This window comes from Dama dama, chromosome 22, assembly GCF_033118175.1.
Source record: "Dama dama isolate Ldn47 chromosome 22, ASM3311817v1, whole genome shotgun sequence".
In the NCBI taxonomy this organism is placed as follows: domain Eukaryota; kingdom Metazoa; phylum Chordata; class Mammalia; order Artiodactyla; family Cervidae; genus Dama; species Dama dama.
In genome coordinates, this window is record NC_083702.1 from 19,493,979 (window position 1) to 19,512,139 (window position 18,161).

At 35.1% G+C, this 18,161-nt stretch overlaps 1 protein-coding gene across 1 annotated transcript in view; it reads right to left on the bottom strand.

The window, feature by feature from the left end:
* LOC133043261 (ovostatin homolog 2-like) overlaps positions 1-18,161 on the bottom strand; it is a 49,349-nt gene that overhangs the window by 29,320 nt on the left and 1,868 nt on the right. The window contains exons 4-12 of the mRNA XM_061124091.1: positions 16,278-16,330; positions 15,838-15,858; positions 10,857-11,025; positions 10,265-10,349; positions 6,639-6,756; positions 3,086-3,197; positions 1,414-1,523; positions 922-1,080; positions 54-281 (exon numbers count right to left, since the gene is read on the bottom strand). Coding sequence (XP_060980074.1) covers positions 54-281; positions 922-1,080; positions 1,414-1,523; positions 3,086-3,197; positions 6,639-6,756; positions 10,265-10,349; positions 10,857-11,025; positions 15,838-15,858; positions 16,278-16,330 — 1,055 coding nt within the window. The remainder of the gene's footprint in view (positions 1-53; positions 282-921; positions 1,081-1,413; positions 1,524-3,085; positions 3,198-6,638; positions 6,757-10,264; positions 10,350-10,856; positions 11,026-15,837; positions 15,859-16,277; positions 16,331-18,161) is intronic.

Here is an 18,161-nt window from a genome sequence, read left to right on the forward strand (position 1 = left end):
TGGGCTAAGCGGACAATTAGACAAGATCCAAGAATCGACCCACTGAGACTCACCAAATAGAAGAAGTTGATGTTTGAATCATCCCTGTATGCTTCACTGTTTAGTGAGTAATGTACAGTAACAATCTTCTCTTGATCGCATCTAAGCTCCTTGGGTTCAGGCTCAATCAGCAGGAAACTGCTGGTTCGTGAGTAGAAGCGTTGGACTGAGAAATGACCTTCCATGTACTGTGGAATTAACCAGCTGGGAAGGTAGCAGCTTTGGGGTCTGACGTATGTGGCCTGAGAAGATAAAAGAAAGCAAATGGGTTGTAGAGGTATAAAGATCTTCCAGTCATTATTATAGAATAGGAAGCCTCTTATCTCTTCAGGGCAGGGAAGAATCTTAGCTTGTGGTTGACGTTTCAGAGTTGTTACTGGCAGTAAAATAATAAGAGCACTCCTCTCTTTTCATATATAAAACCTGACCTTAGTTGTATGTCTATTTCATCAGGCCTACAATGAGTTGTTTATCTCACTTTGTCATTGAAGTCAACGTTAGGCCTTATGCCTTTCAGCTACGTTTGAACAATAACCAATTGTTTAAATGCAAAATTCTGTTTAAACAGAAGAGAAGAAATCATAGTATCTCTCTTATCTATGCACAAAATGGTCAAGGAAAGAAGCCAAATCATCTTTATGAGCTATTTCTACTTTCTCAGAGGAAAATATTGGTTATTGGAGAATCTATAATAATAGTAATTGGCTGTTATCTTGAATAAGTATTCTTATGTATTATTTAGTGAACAAACATAAAATACACTAAATGCTAAAGTGTATTAAAATGTATTTTCAATGCAAGGTATCTTTTAAGAGATTTCTAATCTTCAAAATTTCTAACATTCAGTTCTTCTGTGGGATCTCATCCACTCTGATGTCTTACTTTCAGACGAAACTCCGGATCAAATATATCGGAAGTATCAATGGAAAACTGAGCTTCACCATTCTCATCTGTAGTGTAGTTTCCTACAAATCTGTCATTGAGCTCCAACTGCAATAACTTGTTTACCATCGGAACATTATTAGGGCCGGAAAATTTAAGCTGTACACACACAAAAAAGAAGCATTAATTTTTAAAATTCAAAATGTCCTATTTCTACCAAGAAAGCATTTTATATTTGCAAATGTGATTGTTTATTTGTAATTGTCTTAAATTCCATTAGGCAGAAAGATGTTCTATTAAAAATATATAATATGGAGATATCTATAATTGTATCTATTGCTTTCTTTCAGCCTAGGACTTTTTCCAATATATCATATGCAGTCATGTTACACATGTGTTATGAAAGTAGGAAAAAAGTGCCCAGAAATTTTCAAAAGGCAACCTATGACCTAAGAAAATGAAATGAAAACACATTTTTTTTTTCAAACCCACAGTTCCAAAATAAGAAATTCCTCTTCTATAGAAAGGGTCCATGTTCTTGAAGCTCACACTTCCAAGCACTGGAGTGATAAAAATAGAAGACTTTTCGCTGATTTGCACACCTGCAAGAAATGAAAAGCAGTGTTATGGGAAATACGTCATTTGATCAAGAACTTCAGAAGAACAAACAGCTTAGATTTTGTCTGTACATGTGCAAATGCATATACACAAAATTATATTCTTGTTCTACATTGAAAAGGAGGTGTGGGTGCTAGGATCAGGCTACAGAGTATTCTTTATTAGGTTATATAATTCATTAAGCTGAATAATGTAATTAGCATGAAAATATTTGAATCAGAAGCAGGAGAGAGCATTCAATGTCCTTCCTCCTATCATTCTAGTGATTTCTGGCTTGGAACTCTTCTTATGATGGAGAATACCACAGAAATTTCAAAAATAAGGCTTTCACTTCCAAAATCATTATTAGACTGCAAGGTAACTGTTTTCACACTTTTTCCAGATTAAAAAAAAATCTGATAGCAAAGTAAGTAGAAATTCGTTGCGATACCAAAAAAGCATGTCATAAACAGAGGCAAGCATATGTAAGTTACAATATAAATGTGTCAAACATCCATTATTTGAAGGCCATTATAATATGGATCAAGTAGATTTACACAAAGAAGTTTATAAATAATATTATCTCAATCGTTTTTAGGGAAGGCAACGGCACCCCACTCCAGTACTCTTGCCTGGAAAATCCCATGGACAGAGGAGCCTGGTGGGCTGCAGTCCCTGGGGTCGCTAAGAGTCAGACAAGACTGAGCGACTTCACTTTCACTTTTCACTTTCATGCATTGGAGAAGGAAATGACAACCCACTCCAGTGTTCTTGCCTGGAGAATCCCAGGGACAGGGGAGCCTGGAAGGCTGCCGTCTATGGGGTCGCATAGAGTCGGACACGACTGAAGCGACTTAGCAGCAGCAGCAGCAGCAATCATTTTTAAATAACAAGAAATAGTAACTGAATCTGGTTTTATTACCTCAAATTAAATCTCACATTCCTCTTTTTCTGTTTCATTTTTAGAATAAATATTTATTGTACACTCACTATGTGCAGATTTTTCACTAATAATTTTTGCCTTTGCAAATGTATCCAGTTGTATTAAATTGGAAGTTGGCAAAGTTCTATAAAGGATCTGATAGTTATTATTCTAAGCCCGTGATTCACAAGCTCCTGTCACAGCTACTCAACTTTGTTGTCACTTTTATGCAAGGTGAGTAAATATGGTTGTATTCCAATATAACTTTATTTATATAAACAGGCAAAGAGCTAGATTTGACCTACCAGATGTAGATTGTGAAATATGCATTAAATCAAAAACTAGGCCCCGGCAGTTGATTATCACACAAAATTATAAAGAGATACCTAATTTTTTCACCTGTCAAGCCCCTCTGTCTCACTGATGCAGGCACAGATCAGATATAAACATAGAGCATTTACTTAATAATTTTAAGTATTATTAGGAAAATCTTATTCAAAAAACAATGCTCAAGTTGACCTATTGGCAATGTACTCCACATGCTGAACAATTATTGATCTGTATTTCGTGAACATTGTTAACTCAGTAAATGTCTCTCAGGAAGCTGCATATAGCCCCAGATTGCCCATAAACCACGAGCATTACCTGTCCCAATTTCCGTAACAGTTGTGGTGATATAAAATGACATGAAGAGTCCAGAACGGTAGAGTTGGAAGACTTTTGTATTTATAATTTGAGAAACACAACCATTTTTCAACTGAAAAAGAAGAGAAAGTATAATGAAAAGTTTAGGGATTTAAAAGTCTCTAAAAAAATATGGAGTTTCAGCACAGATATATAACTCCCTCAATTGCTCCATGGCTCCATCTCACAAACTTGGTGAAATGACCGAGAATTACAAAACAAGGAGGAGGAGGTTGGTGGGGAGTTTCATCAGCAATGAAAACAAAGTGGAAGTAATGCATATTTTACAGATTTCAGGGATATTCTCCTGGAGACACTGATGGGAACAAATTTAAGAATGAAAAATGGAACCGAATAATATTTTAGGATTGAGAAATTAAAATCTCCTTAATACTTGAGAAGTATTAAGAACAGATGGAGTAGAAGCACTCTTCAAATATGTGACACCAAAACACTTCAAGGTAAGTTGTTCATATAAAAAAGGAAAAATCTGGTGTATGTATACAATGAAATATTACTCAGCCACAAAAAAGAAAGAAATAATGCCATATTCAGCAACATGGATGGACCAGGAGATTATCATACTAAGTGACAAAAGTTAGAAAAAAGATGAATATATGATTTCATTTATATGTGGAATCTAAAAAAAGAATACAAATGAACTTATTTATGAAACAGAAACAGACTCACAGACATAGAAAACAAACTTGTGATTATTAAAGGGGAAGAGGGGAGGGATAAATTAGAGGTTTGGGATTACAATATACACAATACTTATATACAGATAGTTAACCAACAAGGACCTTCTGCATAGTGTAGGGAGCTATACTCAGTATGTTGTAATAACCTATAAGGCAAAAGACTGTACAAGAAGAATACAAAAGAAATAATACATGTATGTCTATATATGTGTGCAAGTGAATCACTTTGCTGTACATATGAAATTAACATGACATGGTAAATCAACTATATTTCAATAAAGATTTTTTAAATTGCTACATGAATTGTATGGTAAAATGAAATGAAAGAAAAATCTGTAGATAATCTTTCAGCAGTGATATGAGTAATTAGAGAGATATAGATTTAATTCTATTTTAAAATATAGTGTTTATTAATTTCAAATGTAAAACATGAGGGGGATATATATCAATTCATTGATCCTCAGAACCATGATATGAACAAGTCACTATTATCATCTCCTTTATATGGATAAATGAAAGAAGCCCAGGTTGGCTATATAATCTGCCCAAGATCACACAGTTGGGAGGTGGTGGAGCTAACTAGGCATTCTGATTCCAGAATATGTGGTGCTCTGAACTATTAGCTATAAAATCAACAACAAAAAAGGTCAAGTTTGTCTGTTTAAAATACAAATTAAAAAGAAATAATAAAAAGTAATCAGAAGAACCTTAATTGCTTTGAAATTAAGAGGAAAAATTTTTCAGTCATCCCTGAGTCAAAGAGACCACGTGAAATAAATCAGTAATAATCTAGATGCTGCCATTGTCAAGGGACAAATACTTTACACCAAAATCTTTGCTGTTGTGATTAAGTGAAAATGTAAAAACACTGAATGTTTTTTTTTTTTTTAACAAGAAGCAACTAACATTTTTTGAACTAATAAACTAAAATTTTAAGGAAAAAAGTAACATGAAAATGAAAATAAATTATGCAGAAACAGAAAGTAATATTAGGAAAAAAGTGAAAGCAGAAGTAAAAGACTGACAAAATAGATGAACATTTTTATGAGATTATTTAGGAGGGCAAAATTGTACAAGAGGCAGATACTAACACAGATGAAAATCCATCTGGAAGAAAAGAAAATTATTTTAGAACTTTATAAAAATTATATGCTGATAAGATAAATTTTTAAAATTGTATAATAGATAGCTACATGTACAATACAATGGCAGGTAAGATCTTTTTCTAAGGCTGAGAGCCCATAAACATTAGGAGCTCTGGTATTTCAAAAATACCACAAAGTCAATATTTAAATAAAAACTTGAAAAAATTTTGCTTAGAGACTAGAGGGTGCTTTTTTTTTTTGGCTGCATTGGATCTTTCTTGCGGCACGGAGTTTCTTCGTTGTTGTGTGCAGGCTTTTTCTAGTTCTGGCAAGAGGGTTAGAGGGCAACATAAAACAAGAAAGTTTCCATTTCACAGCACCAGGAAAAACAGGTCTAATTAAGAGTTCTCAAACAAGAAGTCCAAACTGATAACGAAAATATGAAAATATGCTCTAACTCATGGGTTATTGCTGTTGTTGATTAGTATCTAAGTCATGTCTGACTCTCTTGTCTATAGCCCACCAGGCTCCTCTGTCCACGGGATTTTCCAGGCAAGAATGCTGGAGTGGGTTGCCATTTCCTTCTCCAGGGATCTTCCTGCCCAGGGATGGAACCCACGTTTCCTGAATTAGCAGGTTGGTTCTTAACCACTGAGCCACCAGGGAAGCCCAAAACTCACTAGTAATGCAGGTTAAAACAAACTAAATTTTTGTCTACCAAAATGGTAAAACATTTTAAATTCATATATTGCTGGCAGTAATATTTTTAAAAAATGAAATCTATATATGATTATATCTAGCCACCTATTTATCTAATTTGACTCAGGAAATCTGCTCCAAGACATCTATTTCAAATAAATAACACTTCTCAAACATAAAACTGGTTTTAGTAGATTATTTATTGTTGCATTTTTCACACTGGGGAAAAATAAAACACTAGCTGAATGAAACCCCCATCACTTGGGTAAAATGGCTGACAAAATTATATTATAACCACACCATAGAATAATGTTCTCTGATGTGAAAGAATTCCATTCAGTCTTTTTAAGTCTGCAATCCCTACCTAAAATATAGATTTCTGTCTGTATTAACCAAATATCGATATTAACCAAAAAGCCTTTAGGTAATTTTCTGTTGACCAAATTCAGTGAGATTAGGACAATCAGAATTAAAATACAAACTGTATGGTGTAAACACATTTCACTTTTGAAGTCTAAAGGTGATCCTCAAAGAGATGGCCAGGATTATTAATGTTATGATGCTATAGACTGAAAAAGCAAATGGTGGCTTCAGAAGTGAACTTCAAATTTAAGGTAATAAAATAGATACTCTGAATTGCAGCTATTTGCAAGTGAACTTTTTTCAAAAAGACAATTCTAGATGGCATGGTGAGTGCCATCAGGGATTCATTTATGTAAAAGATAGATTATGATACTTCAAAGGAAGATCAGAGAGGTCACCTAAACAGTATAAACAAAAAAGGCAATAAGATCTTTCAAATTCTAAAACTTCTATGAATATATAGGTGAAGAGCAATGAACTTGGCCTAGAGAATGAATTATACCTTGAATTTTCTTCTCATTCTTCACCTCACCTATGTACAACTTCAATTATCCACAACAGGAAAATAGTGTTGTTCAGTCTGTTTTATAAATGGAATCAAAGAAAGAGTAATATTGAAAATGAGCAAGAATTCATTTTTTTTGGGGTAAAGATCATGATCTGTACCTGTGCAACAAACTGTTCACATATTTCATTCTTGTCTTTCTCACAAGCCCCAGAGGGAAAAAATTCCCTGCACACCTGGACGTGGACTTTCCCATGTACAGGTTGGCCAAAGGTATACCTAGGAGGAGAAGATATATTGGTAATATGAACAATACCATGGTCATATTTCATGGTCTTTTATTCATAAGTTATATGTGAAATCTCTAAATTATGTATACCCAACAACCAAATTCAATTAGGAAGCTCATCTATTTGCATTCTCTTCTCCACTGAATTTAAATTAGACAGATTCAGCTTTTTTTTTTTTAAATCAAATTCAAAGTAATGTAAAATTCAAAATCTCAGTGACTTGGACTTAATGATCAAATTGAGTTTCAAAAGTTATATTTTAATCTGATAAAAATATTTTAAAAATTGCTTGCAACACTTGCTTTCTCTAGCACAAAAGATATATACATATAAATAAAACAAATTACTCAGGATCATGAGTACTTCTTGATTAATATTTTAAATAACACTTCTCATTTCTCACTCAATAAATATAAAAGGATTGGCATATACTGGATATGCTTTGACCAAAAGTATAATGTCTTTTAGGGTGCATGTGTGCTTAGTCGCTCAGTCGTGTCCAACTCTTTGTGACCCCAGGGACTTCAGCCTGCCAGGCTCCTCTGTCCATGGGGATTCTCCAGGCAGGAATCTCCAGGAGTGGGTTGCCATGCCCTCCTCCATGGGGTCTTCCCAATCCAGAGATTGAACCCAGGTCTCCCGCACTGCAGGTGGGTTCTTTACTGTCTAAGCCACTAGGGAAGTCTGTCTTTTGGGGTGGGATTAAACAAATATTTCGTTTTCTCCCCAAACACACAAAAGACTATAATACAAGGTTTTTAAAGATTCAAAGGCAAATACGTTAATTGTTTGAGCTTTTGGCTTATTTAAGGATCTCTTCTGCTAGTATTTAGAAAAACAAATCTAAAATCAGTATACAGTAAAACTGAATATTATTAAATGTATTGATTATAATATTTTTTCTAATAGTTGGGCATTGGTGTTTACATATATCATTTATTTTTTCCAGTGATTCTGAGATGTAAGTATGTTATCTCATTTTATGGATTAGTAAATTGAGATTGAGTATCTCTCTTTTCCACATTGTAACTGATGGAATTAAAATTCAAACTCAGATATTCCTCAGGCCACAATCCACCATTTTTTCTCCTCCACTAATCTATTTAAAAATTCTTAATGCTTCTGATATTTTGACTCAATCCAACTCACTATAACCTGTCAACTCTATCAATTACAAGTAAAATAGAGTCAAGACTCTAATCAGGTCACAAATGTTATACCCAAGCATATCTTATTTACATATTCTTATTGTCTTTTATTTATCAAATAAAACTCATCATATTATCACCTACAAGTTGACATATACCCACAAGATATGTGGGTTTTAAGTTTTCATACAGGTCAGAATAAACATTCTCTTTTTATAATCTGAAAAGTTTTGGCAAATACTAATGCAGTTTATTAAAATACTTTTGCCTGTGGGTGATTTCCTTCCTTCTTAAAAGCTTAATTCATTCTCTGCGGTGGTTTGCTAAAATAATCTAATTTGTTGTTGTTTCCTCTGGCTGTTCCAAGCTAAGTCCCAGGGAATGGTTAAGAAACAGCAATGCAGTATTGTGCAATCTAATTGTTGGCAACTCAGTCACTGATGTTATTTTCTGGACACACTGATTCATTCATCATGTTCTCTTAGCCTGCACAGAAATAACCATGGAGCAGGCAGAGCTTTGTTCTCAACTCTCCAGTCCTGTTGCAAGATTTGATTATTGCTGATACTGACACACTGTTTAATGTCAGATCTGAGTATAATATAACATTAAGGAAGTTTTAATAAATCCTAATTCCATATCAACATTTCAATAAATCCCAACTCCTTATCAATCAATAAATAAATCCCAATTCCATATCAACATTTAGCTTTTAGGAAGTCTTTGGAAGGTGATACTTGATAAATATTTTGACTAACCCGATAAAGTGCATTGTAGTTTTTCAACATACCATTCAGCAGATAAATTATAGATGTTAATCCCACTGACAAGTCTAGTTTTCTGTAGGATTTTTCTAGTGAAATCAGTTTAGGATCCTTATATTGATTATCCCATTATGTTTAATACAGATAATCTATAATCTCTCATACATTACATTTACAAAACTTTGGCACATGATCAGCTATTCTTCACTGATACTCAGAAACATATTTACGATTGTTTTTCTAGAGTTCAAGGAACATTTTTTTTTTAAAGGCTAGAAACTGTTTCTAAGATTCTTCATGGTATCCTCAGCAAAACCCCCATGTTTCTACCAGGCTTCCCTTTACCAATGTATCTTTAATATACTACTGAAAATATTCAAAGGCAAGTAATTTTCATGTCACTAGTTAAATAAACAATGTTTAACAAATAGGGCAAATAGTAACATTTTCAGTTGTTTATATAAAGTACAATAGAGGTCTTGGTTAGGAGAGAAAATGAACTTAGATAGCCTAGGTCTAAATTGTAGTTTTGCCATCAAAAAATCCCATTAATGTTGATAAGTTATTTCAATTCTCTGTCTCATTATCTTTCTTTATAAAATTGAGTTGATAATAGCTCCTTTCTCACAGTGACATGATGAGAAAGTTAACAAATGTAATGCTTAGCTCATTCATTGGCATTCAATAAATATTAGCTCTTTTTTTTTTTTACTATAATTAGAAATTTGAGGAAAGGCATTGCAGCTTTAAAAAAGATAAAAGACATTAGAAATGATCCCGTCAAAAGAAAATAAAAATTTCTGAAATCACATAGGAATTCCTTTTTTACATCAAGTGGATTCAAATTAGTTAAAATTAAATTGATAAAATGCCTTTTTCTCCACTATGACATTTTCAATATTTCTTTCTTTTCTTTTTCTTTTTTTAGTGAAAACATCCACTGATGGTGAAGATTCAATGAGGCAGGTGCTTTAGACAAGCTGTTGGAACCATCCTTGGGCACAACATACTTAGTGATCAACATGGCAGTCAAAAGTCTAAAAGAATGTTACACACTTGTCATAGTAATGTTACACTTTTGTTGTAGTAAATCCAATTCTGGAAATTTTTCTTAAGTAAATAATTTTTAATTAAAATGCTACATTTTATATACAAAGACATTACTATAACTTTGTCACTGGGAAAACAAAATCAAGCATGCTGTGTGTCATATAATAAAAGAGTGGTTAGATAAATTTGATATAGCCACATTGAGATATGTTTATGCAGTGAGGAATTGGAATACATGAAAAGACTGGCATTATATAGAGACAGGTTTTCTTAACTGGAGTGGGTAAAAAAGTATAATTGTTGAAAGTACTCATAAAAGACCAGAGAAAAATAAAGTGTTAATGGTAGTTAATGTGATTAATTTTAGGTAATTTTGCACATTTTTCAATGTTTTTCAAATATTCTACAGTGACAATCCATTACTTCTTTAATAATTTTAATATAAGCAGATACATAAGTTTACATGGTTGACCTCATTTTTTGTTTCCTCTAAGCCTTGTATTGACAGGTGGAGTTAAATCTCTTGAATACTTACTTAGCACATGCGCTGACTTGGAATTCATCATCTGAAATAGTTATTGTTTGTGGTGCACTGACTTTAACTTCAAACTTGGGCAACACTGGAAACAAAGAGAAATATAATGTTACTTCAGCTCTCACACACTGCTGAGCAAAAATGATTACAACCATGTAAATGTGTTTCCACACATGACATTTTTCTATGTATGTTTCTGTATAGATCACGGTTCAACTTCTCCAAATTCCATCAGTGCGTGATGGTGTTTCATTAATTAATCACTCCCCTTTCCTTTCTCTGCCCTATTCTTGGAGCTTCACATTTTGTTTGCTGTAGTCCTTTAGATCCTTTCTAGACGGTTATCTGGATTCTAAAAAAAGTGGGATATTTCCTCAGGAGAAAACGAAGGGATCAGAATAAGGATACAGGCAATGAATGATGAGCAAGAAAGCAGAGACAGCAAAACATAGAAGGCCAAGAAAGGAAAATGACAGAAAACCAAATCAAACTTCTGTAATTTGTCTAATTCTAACATAGAAGTTATTTTGTTTAACAGTTCTTTGGACACCTCAATTATATAAAACAACAATCATAATTAGCAATCGATTACCATTTCTATTAACAGTAAATTGGTGTGTCAACGTCTTTCCTGATTTTTCTTTCACTACAATAGAGTAATCTCCAAACACTGGTTCTAAAATCAATTGGAATGAGAGTTCGGTAATATTTTGAGAAGAGGTCACGTTTTGCCATTGAAAAATCCTATTGTCTTGAGGATCCTAGAAAATAAAGAAGAAATAAAAGCAGAGGATGTATGAGAGTATTATCCTTTTCTTTTTAATTTGTGATCCTTTATGTAGTTGGGGCTTCCCTGGTGGCTCAGAGGGTAAAGAATCTGCCTGCAGTGTGGGAGACCTGAGTTTGATCCTTGGGTTGGGAAGATCCCCTGGAGGAGGGCATGGCAACCCACTCCAGCATTCTTGCCTGGAGAATCCCTGGACAGAGGAGCCTGCCGGGCTGAAATCCATGAGGTCACAAAGAGTCAGACATGACTGAGTGACTAAGCACAACACAGCAAGGTGATGCTAGTAGTAAAGAATCTGTCTGCCAATACAGGAGATGCAGAAGACATGGGTTTGATCCCTGGGGCAGGAAGATCCCCTGGAATAGGAATTGGCAACTTGCTCCAGTATTCTTGCCTGGAATATTACACTGATGGAAGAGCCTGGTGAGCTACAGTCTATGGGGATATAAAGGGTCAGACATGACCAAGTGACTGAACACATGTAGTTCAGGGAAGTAAAGAAAGTTCTATCATTTTATTGCACTTGTATCTCAAATTGTGAGAACAATTATACACTGTTAAATGGAAGTCCCACAATAAGAAAGCATCCTTCAAGCCATGCTTCCTCCATCATTTGCTTTCAGCAGCTTATGTGAGCCTGCTTCAATAAATGTATTGATGTTATCCAGCCATAATTAAAGAAATTTGGATAAAAAGATCTCTACAAAGGCACAGAAACATTACTCACTGCTCTTTTTTTTGTTTGTTTTGCTTTCCTCCATTGTAAAATCTAGAAAGTTAAATTAATTTTGTAGACTTCTATTCAGTAAGGACTACTCATGTGATTGAGTGTTGGCTGATGACACATAAATAGAAGTCACTGGGTAGAGAAGAATCAAACTGGATGCCACTGAAATTAAAACAAGATATTGAGGATGACATAGAGGTTAAATAGAAGTCTATTCAGCAGCTTCAGCTGCATGCAACAAATTGTGGGAAATTCTCTTTCATTTTTATTCTATTATAAATATTTTCTAATCTTCCTTGCTATGGCTTCTTAGATACACCCATCATTTAAAAGTGGACATTTAATTTTCAAATACATAGGATTTTAAAAGTATTTTTGATATTAATTTCTCATTTAAATGCTTTCTTCTCTGCAAATACCTTCTGTGTTTTATCAGTCTTCCAACTTTATTGAGGCTTTCAATGGCTAAGTCAAAGATCTCTCTTGGTAAGTGTCACATTACACTCGAAAATATATGGGTTATTTTCAAATATCTTTTGATGTTGATTTCTAACATCATTCCACAGTGATAAGGAAACAGACTCTGTATGATTTCAGTTCCTTTAGATCATGAAATTTTTGCACCTTGTTCTACATCCTTGGATATGTTTCAGTGTCTCCTAGTTTATAGTCTATGAGAACTTGAACAGAGTGTGTATCCTATTGTTGTGTCAAAACTGCATAAATCTTAACTATGTTGAATTGGTTCATGGTTCTTTTCAGGTCTCCTATAACCTTCTACTTTTCTGTATATTCATTTTATTAATTTTGAGAGTTTGATATTGATACTCCAACTAAAAATCTTAATTTATCTTCTTAAAAAATAATTGCAGCATATAGTGAAGCTATATGTAACTTTGTTCTGTATTTTCCAAGTCTCCTGTAAATGTGTTATCATACTTTTAAATTTTTAAGAAAAAAAAGAAAGAAAAAGAAAAAGAGTAAATAGAAGAAGCCTTAGTAACATTGTGCTATTACTGCCCTAACCTTGAACCTACTACACTCGGGTGTAGTAATTTCTGAAAACAATAAATCTTTTACTCATCTAGAGTGATGTTACTTAAGTTTTCTGTTGCTTTCCATGGAACACAATATTATCTGCATGAAATGTTTAAATGTGGAGATAATATTATTTACAGGTTACTAGTAATGCAGAAAACATGAAAATGGCCAACCTTATATTTATTTATCCCACTAGAAGGACAAGTTGTCACCCATATAACAAAGTCAAAATCATTTAAATTATAGACTATATTTATATACATGATCATTAATGATGAACTAGATCTCAATGTATTAACCTTTAGAACTAATTAGTCATGGGACCTATTATATGTAGGGATTAAAATACATACTGTTGGTGTTGATTGATACATACATGGAGTTGATTGATACAAGCTACTTACTGATAGGCATGCAATTTCAATTAAATTTGAAAGCCACATTACACTACATTAGAGATTTGAACTGGTAGAAGGAGCTGCAAACTTTTATGAAAGTGGAGTCCATTTTATAATATCACCTTCTGTGTACTCCTACATTTTTAGGTGTTTATGATTTTTATTTTCTTAAAACAAAATGACTGTCTGAGGAGGCCTTACAAATAGCTGTGAAAAGAAGAGAAGCGAAAAGCAAAGGAGAAAAGGAAAGATATACTCATTTAAATGCAGAGTTCCAAAGAATAGCCAGGAGAGATAAGAAAGCCTTTCTCAGTGATCAGTGCAAAGAAATAGAGGAAAACAATAGAATGGGAAAGACTAGAGATCTCCTCAAGAAAATTAGAGATACCAAGGGAACATTTCATGCAAAGATGGGCTCAATAAGGAAAAGAATGATAGGGATGTAACAGAAGCAGAAGATATTAAGAAGAGGTGGCAAGAATATTCAGAAGAACTGTACAAAAAAGATCTTCACGACCCAGATAATCATGATGGTGTGATCACTCACCTAGAACCAGACATCTTGGAATGTGAAGTCAAGTGGGCCCTAGGAAGCATCACTATGAACAAAGCTAGTGGAGGTGATGGAATTCCAGTTGAGCTATTTCAAATCCTGAAAGATGACACTGTGAAACTGCTGCACTCAGTATGCCAACAAATTTGGAAAACTCAGCAGTGGCCACAGGACTGGAAAAGGTCAGTTTTCATTCCAATCCCAAAGAAAGGCAATGCCAAAGAGTGTTCAAACTACTGCACAATTGCACTCATCTCACACGCTAGTAAAGTAATGCTCAAAATTCTCCAAGCCAGGTTTCATCAGTGTATGAACCGTGAACTTCCAGATGTTCAAGCTGATTTTAGAAAAGGCAGAAGAACCAGAGATCAAATTGCCAACATCCACTGGATCATTGAAAAAACAAGAGAGTTCCAGAAAAACATTTATTTCTGCTTTATTGACTATGCCAAAGCCTTTGACTCTGTGGATCACAATAAAGTTGGAAAATTCTTCAAGAGACAGGAATACCAGACCACCTGACCTGCATCTTGAGAAATCTGTATACAGGTCAGGAAGAAACAGTTAGAACTGGACATGGAACAACAGACTGGTTCCAAATAGGAAAAGGAGTATGTCAAGGCTGTGTATTGTCACCCTGCTTATTTAACTTATATGCAGATCATGAGAAACGCTGGGCTTGATGAAGCACAAGCTGGAATCAAGATTGTTGGGAGAAATATCAATAGCCTCAGATATGCAGATGACACCACCCTTATGGCAGAAAGTGAAGATGAACTAAACAGCGTCTGGTGAAAGTGAAAGAGGAGAGTGAAAAAGTTGGCTTAAAGCTCAACATTCAGAAAACAAACATCATGGCATCTGGTCCCATCACTTCATGGCAAATAGATGGGGAAACAGTGGAAACAGTGTCAGACTTTATTTTTCTGGGCTCCAAAATCACTGCAGATGGTGACTGCAGCCATGAAATTAAGAGATGTTTACCCCTTGGAAGGAAAGTTATGACCAACCTAGGTAGCATATTAAAAAGCAGAGACATTACTTTGCCAACAAAGGTCCATCTAGTCAAGGCTATGGTTTTTCCAGTGGTCATGTATTGATGTGAGAGTTGGACTGTGAAGAAAGCTGAGTGCCGAAGAATTGATGCTTTTGAACTGTGGTGTTGGAGAAGACTCTTGAGAGTCCCTTGGACTGCAAGGAGATCCAACCAGTCCATCCTAAAGGAGATCAGTCCTGGGTGTTCATTGGAAGAACTGATGCTGAAGCTGAAACTCTAATACTTTGTCTACCTGATGTGTAGAGCTGACTCATTTGAAAAGACCCTGATGCTGGGAAAGATTGAGGGCAGGAGGAGAAGGGGATGACAGTGGATGAGATGGTTGGATGGCATCACCAAATTGAAGGACATGGGTTTTGGTGGATTCTGGGAGTTGGTGATGGACAGGTAGGCCTGGCGTGCTGAGGTTCATGGGTCGCAAAGAGTTGGACACGACTGAGCGACTGAACTGAACTGAAAACTAAATGTGGCTAAATTAAAACTGAGAAGAGCCAGCAGCCAAAATAAAAAATTTGAAACATAAATCTCCCTTAGAAAGAGCCTGTGTGTGTTGTATGTTCATTTGCGTCTGACTCTTTGTGACCCTATAGACTGTAGTCCTCCAGGCTTCTCTGTCCATGGGATTCCCCAGGCAAGAATACTGAAGTGGGTTGCAATGCCTTTCTCCAGGAGATCTTCCCAACCCAGGGATCGAACTGGTGTCTTTTTAGTCTCCTGCCTTGCAGGCGGATTCTTTACCCCTTAGCCACCAGGGAAGTCCCTATAAAGAGCCTAATCTTATATTTTTCCATGAAGATCCACCATTGCCCCATTTGGCCCACAGCAGACACTAAAAGTGGCAGCCCTTTCTTTGGTTCTTCACATGATGCCTTACACTGTGTGTGCATGTACAAATTTCTCTTCCCCCATATTTCAGTTATCTTAATTTCTCACTGTGTGTAATGAAAACTATACACATATCGCTATTTATCTAAACATTTAAAATGATGGATTTGAAAAAGATCTCTTACCTGAAGTGTGATCAAGGGATACTGAAAGAAGAAAGAAAAGAAAGAAAAATGCAAGTTAATATTAAAATAGTTCATTTTGGGGCCAGATATTGCATTATAAAGATTATCTGACTTAAATGTTGACTTAGTCCCCCCTGTTCCAGATGGCAAAGTTTCTAGAGCCAAAGATGCCAGGAAAACTCTGAATTTGAAACAGACTCAAACATTCCTCTGGGAAGTGAAAAGCAAGTTCTATGTAAGTCACTTTTTCTAATAGGATGAAAAGACCTAGAGAAGTAAAAATCAATTCACTGTATTGGAAAGTTTTTTGTTTATTACTGAGGTTTATCTTTGAAATTATAGATATCTCCATAATTATGGGAAATTTCCCAATGATACCTTATAGAGCAATGGAGTAATTTGTTTAGATTTCATTGTGTGTTTGAAATGACTGGACTCACCACATCATTGATAGGAAGGAACTTAGTATCCAGTGTCACGATGCGAAGTTTAACTAATAGAGGAAGAGGGGACAATAATATTTTCTTATTATTTATTAATCATTAATTTTCTCATAGCTATTGATAAGAATTATTATTCTTGTTATTTTCTCTCCTAGATATGATTGCTTATAAATAGACAGTGAAATTAATTGCCTTGCTTTCATAGAACACTGCACTTCCTTCTCCTCTAGCTCTGATTTAACCCTTTGAGATTTGGGTTCCTTTTGGAAAGATTTTTTATTGCACATTTATGATTCCTCTGTTGATCATGACCTGTGTTACCGAGGCTGGCACAAGCTGCTGCAACCACTAGAAACTTTTACCATAACAGCCCATAGGGAAGTCTCAAAACTTGGTGGCAGATTTAATCATAGAAGGAAAAATGTGAAATATGTATGCTGAGTTACACGTGGACTTCCTATGTGGTACTAGTGGTCAAAAAGCTTCCAACCAATGCAGGAGACACTAGAGACTTGGGTTGGATCAGGAAGAGCCCCTGGAGGGGAAATGGCAACCCACTCCAGTATTCTTGCCTGGGAAATCCCATGGACAGAGCAGCCTGGTGGGCTACAGTCTATGGGGTTGCAAAGTGTCAGACACAACTGCCCACATGCACACACATACAGACACACGCACATGAGTTATACATAATTTTTATGGAAAAATATATTAATGTTGGCAAATATTGATTTTAGCAGAATTCCAGAAAAGCCATGTTAGCTATTCTTGCACCTATAACTGTCATCATAGTATTTTAATACATCCAGAAGAGAAAATATAATGTAGCAAAACAAAAAAACTCACTATAAGATAAATTCTGTTTTAGTTCTTTTACTTTTTTTTTTAGTAAGTCATCTTTATTCTCAGATGTTCAGTCATATCCAACTCTTTGCAACCCCATGGACTGTAGCCTGCTAGGCTCATAGAACAAAGTGTGTGTATGCTCTTATCCAGCTTCTAATTTTATAAATGAGGAAACTAAAGATCTCAAAGACCAGAACTGACTTGGCAGAAGTTGATAATTTATTCTCAGAGCCAAGACAAAAATCATATCCTTCTGAATCTTAGTTTGGTGTTCTTTCTGCTTTCTTCTACTTACAACAATAATGAAGAAGGGCTCTGCCTAAGTTATCAGATTTATGATTCCTTTTTCTGGTATGAATAATAATGATGATGATAATAAATGCCATTTAAAAATTACTTACTCTGTGCCAGGGACTATTTTGGGCTTCCCAGGTGGCACTAGTGGTAAAGAATCCACCTGCCAGTGCAGGAGGCATAAGAGATGGAAGTTTGATCTCTGGGTCTGGAAGATTCCCCAGAGGAGGGCATGGAGCCCACTCCAGTATTCTTGCCTGGAGAATCCCACGGACAGAGGAGCCTGGTGGGCTATAGTCCAGAGTGTCACACAAAGTGGGACCTGACTGAAGCAACTTAGCACGCACACACACAGAGAGACTGTTTTACATTGACTATCTTATTCTCGCAGTAAAAATGAGATACTTTTACTATTTCCATTCTATGGATGAAAATAATTGAGTCAAAATAGAGATTTAGTTAGTTTTTCCAGCTGCTAAACTATGAAGTAACACAACCCTAGCTTGCAGCCATTGTATTATGCAAGCCTGTCATGAGAATTTGTAAACAGTGAGATAGACACAAAACTGTAAGAAACAAAACACTCAATAATTGAAACTGAAGGGTACTGTTTCATAACTGACCTAGACAACTGGTCAAAATTCTAGAAATTCTTGATCTGAAGAGTTAAGACCAAATTAGAACTTGGATTTAAATTTAATAATGTGTTTGGATTGCTTAAAATTAGAAGAAAGAGTTTCTGAA